Source organism: Micropterus salmoides, unplaced genomic scaffold, assembly GCF_014851395.1.
Source record: "Micropterus salmoides isolate LMB-PRFRI ecotype aquatic unplaced genomic scaffold, ASM1485139v1 Ms_hic_scaffold_10, whole genome shotgun sequence".
Taxonomy (NCBI): domain Eukaryota; kingdom Metazoa; phylum Chordata; class Actinopteri; order Centrarchiformes; family Centrarchidae; genus Micropterus; species Micropterus salmoides.
The window spans coordinates 6042614-6046327 of NW_024040041.1; the positions used below are offsets into that span (position 1 = coordinate 6042614).

General features: G+C 38.1%; 1 protein-coding gene across 1 annotated transcript; it reads right to left on the reverse strand.

The window, feature by feature from the left end:
- Positions 1-579: 579 nt before the first annotated feature.
- On the reverse strand, positions 580-3714 carry LOC119882326 (cytochrome c oxidase assembly factor 3 homolog, mitochondrial). Its single transcript, XM_038692335.1, has 2 exons — positions 3500-3714; positions 580-1166 (listed from the first exon to the last, which is right to left on the reverse strand). Exons 1-2 carry the CDS (start codon positions 3666-3668, stop codon positions 1060-1062), a joined length of 276 nt encoding a protein of 91 aa, XP_038548263.1. The 5' UTR covers positions 3669-3714; the 3' UTR covers positions 580-1059.

Consider the following 3714-nt stretch of genomic DNA (forward strand, 5'->3'; position numbering starts at 1 on the left):
TAAAGAACACTGATTATCTTGTTACCATGGCACCTGTAGTGCGTGGGATATATTAGACAGCAAGTGGAGATTTTGCCCTCAAAGTTAATGTGTTTAAAGCAGAAAAAATGGGCAAGTGTAAGGAATTGATCGACTCTGACAAAGGCCAGAGCATCAAAAGTGGTCCAAGGAAGGAAAAGCGGTGAACCAGCAACAGGGTCACGGGCAGCCAAGGTTTACTGAAGCATGTGGGGAGCTTTGAACTGAACTGGACCATGGAGCAATGGATGAAGGTTGCTGGTCCGATGAATCACATTATCTTTTACATGTTTGGTGCCAGATACCACAGTACACCTTCAGACGGGTCAGGGCCGTTTTGGTGGCAAAAGGGGGACCTACACAATATTAGGCAGGTGGTCATAGCGTTATGGCTGATCGGTGTAAGTTTTGTCTTTGTCAAGGTTTGGATAAGTGCAATATAAATAAACTAGAAATATTTATTATTAATAATCTTCAAGAAGTTCCCTAAAATAACTATGTACAGGTAATATCACACAAACTGTACAAAAAAATAGGAATGTCCTTCAAAGAAAAGCCAAATTTAAACTCAAGTATAATTTATTTATTATTTATGTGTTATTGGAAACTTTACTCTCTGTGGTTATGGATATGTTTACACTTGCCTCAAGAAAATGTTCAATTCCAAGTTAAATAGTTATTTTGAGGAGATTTCTCAAAAATTTGGAATTTATTTGGAAATTATGATCATGTAAAATTAACGCTACAGTTTTTTCCACAACATGTCAAGGCAACATGATTGACTACTTTCCTAAGTAAATTTTATTCACAAAATAGTTTACAGCATTTCAAACAGAAAAGAAACAATCTGTAACATCTCTAAATGAATTGAGTGGTAGGTGGTATGTGTCTTAGATATGAGAAGCTCAGGAGACATGACTCATCACATGCCCCTCAGTGTGATGTCACCATACGTTCTATAGGAGTCACACTTAAGGCCCCCCCACCCTGTGGTTAGGGGCCAGGGTACAGTAAGTCCAGGACAGATCATGGTCAGTATCATCAGGAGTTGGCGCCGGTCCGTGGCCCTCTGATGATGTGGATCTTGGCCTCATCATCCAGCTCCTCTATGATTCTCTCCTGTTTGACGGACAGGATGGTGTAGCTAACTGGACAACAACAGATTAAAGGAAAACACTTTGAAATTATTTATTGGACTGGAAACGCAGACCTAACTTACTGGGTATAAAAACAAAACACATACACACACAGAGCACCACATGGCTTATCATACAAGCCATGTGGTGCTCTCTTTTTATAATAGGGTTCAGCGAGGCAGGAGACGTGAGAATGAGGATCTTTTTTTATTATCTTTAAGATCACTGTTTCCTGAATTTCCTGATAAAGAACAAATTGTGGTCCTAATTCTTTTTTAGAGAAAAGGTGTGAAGATTTTTCATATGACTTGATATGGCCCTTTGTAAGTGGCAATATAGCAGCTGTCATATCTTCATGCACTGTTTCTTCTGTTTGAGGAAAAAATTGCTACAAACTACAGCTGTTTGAGGACATTGCGGAGTCTTTTTGAAAATTAAACTATTTATTTCTGAATAGTTTTTTTAAAGCTTGTGTGTCTTCAGTAGGATTTCATGGATTTGTTGACAGTAAGAAAAGCACCATTCTCATCTCTTCCTTTCAAATTAAACTATGAAGATCTGACAGCGGCTGTGTATCCACTTGAGTTTCAATTTCTGATGTTTTTAAATCAATTTCAAGTAATTCAAAGTTTCACAAGGTGAAGGTTTTTGCAGCGATTGACAGAGCTTATAGTTTTGTGCAGGATTCTCTGTACTTCACGTATTATAGTGATAGGATATACTTTGGACCCTCTGGTGACAAACAGTTATGATGCAAAAAAAAAGTCATTTCTGGTGTTTGCTGACTTCACAAATCACCTGCCGTATCAAGTTAATTTAACTCTTGAATGGAATGTTCCCAGGGTACCAGGTTCCCCAGCTCTATATTCCCATAATATAACATACAAGGGACACGATTGTGCATCTGTCTTCCTTGTGATTTAAAAGATTTACAAAAATATTTTACACATGGTAGCTCCGCTTTAATCTTGAGAAGTGGCAGTCTCTATTCATTAGTCACTGCAACTTACACTGTACATTTACAGCTAAACTGAGGCTTCTTCTCCTGTCTGAATGGTAACAATGTGTTTTGTCATAGTGGAGATATCAATGTCTAAAGTCAAGAAACCTGTCTTGCCCGCATATGTGATGGCGTAGGTTTCAAGGAGTATAACATTGCTGGGTGATTTCAACATATTGACACAGATACATTTGACCTATGGGGGGGGGGGGGGGGGGGGGGGGGAACATAAAACCCTTCAAATGGTCTCCTTAATGTCATATTAAGAGGATATTCAGCTGCGAACATGGACCCCTGGTAACAAAATACAGAACACTCTATAAACACATAGTTGGTGTTAAAAGGCAGATTCAATTTTATTTGATGTAAATTAACTTTCGCAGTGTCATCATCATAATGATTTTTTACCTCAACTATCAACTCCTAACCTGGTGTGGACAGCAGGACCTCTTCGGACCTTTGCTTTGGAGAGTAAAAAAAAAAAGAAGGTGCTTTTGCAGTATTAATGTCAGTTCTCATCTTTACCTTGCTTAGTGAGATTTACATCATTTTATCTGCTGTATCTGTCTCTATATTAGCTAGACATCTTTTTTGCTAGTTTACTGCTTACAGCGGTCATCAGATTATACTGTCGGGGGAACAGCTAAATATTATGAACTCTAGATTTGGTATGTTGACCACACAGCTGTGTCACTATATCTTTAGAGTTAACATGAAATAACAAGGCTTCCTTAACCCTCATGACCATATTCTCTTTACAAATTCAAAAAAATTGTACTACAGAATTATTATCCAACGAAGGTTAAAATTATAATTATATAAAACTAATGGCTGAAGGTCAATTTGGAAGATCAAGAAGATTTCCATTAATGTAAATCAGTAGGTCACTACACTAATCAGCACTAGACTATTAAAGTATATATATATATAGTAAAATAGTCACACATTTCTATCAGTAAATTTGAATCCACTGTACACTGCTTTTTAATATTTACTGTGTTACACCGTAAGTTAACAATGACACAGTGAATTCATGTTGAAACACTTTAGTGTTACTGTGTTAAAATACAGCGCTTCAAAAAGAGTTAACGACTGTAAATTAGGTTGCAGATTTTGCTTTTCATGCATTTGAAAAAAATGAAACGATGGTTTAAGCTCAACCTGACATTTAAAACTTGCCTGATGTGTTCAAATAAATTTATTGCTTTTTTCGTCAAACCCGCTACTGTAGATTTTATTTTTATTTTCTCTTGAATCCTTCGAGCCCCTGAATGAAGAAAACGGTTAAAATATTTGCTGTCACAGCTTATAATGTCTATCTGAGTAGGAAACCTGTGAAGGATACACATGCCGACCACAAACGCTCCGATCGCCAGGCCGGTCCGCAGGTTTCGGCTCCGGAGCCGCGCTGCGTTTTTCTTCCAGTAGTCGAGCTCCTCTCGGCGGCGGAGGAGCTGTTTTTCTGCCGCTGTTAGTAAAGGTTTAGCGGATCCTTCTGCTCCTTTCTCCGCCATGACTTCTCTTTGGAGGACCAACTGCCTTAAGTAGATGTCACATATA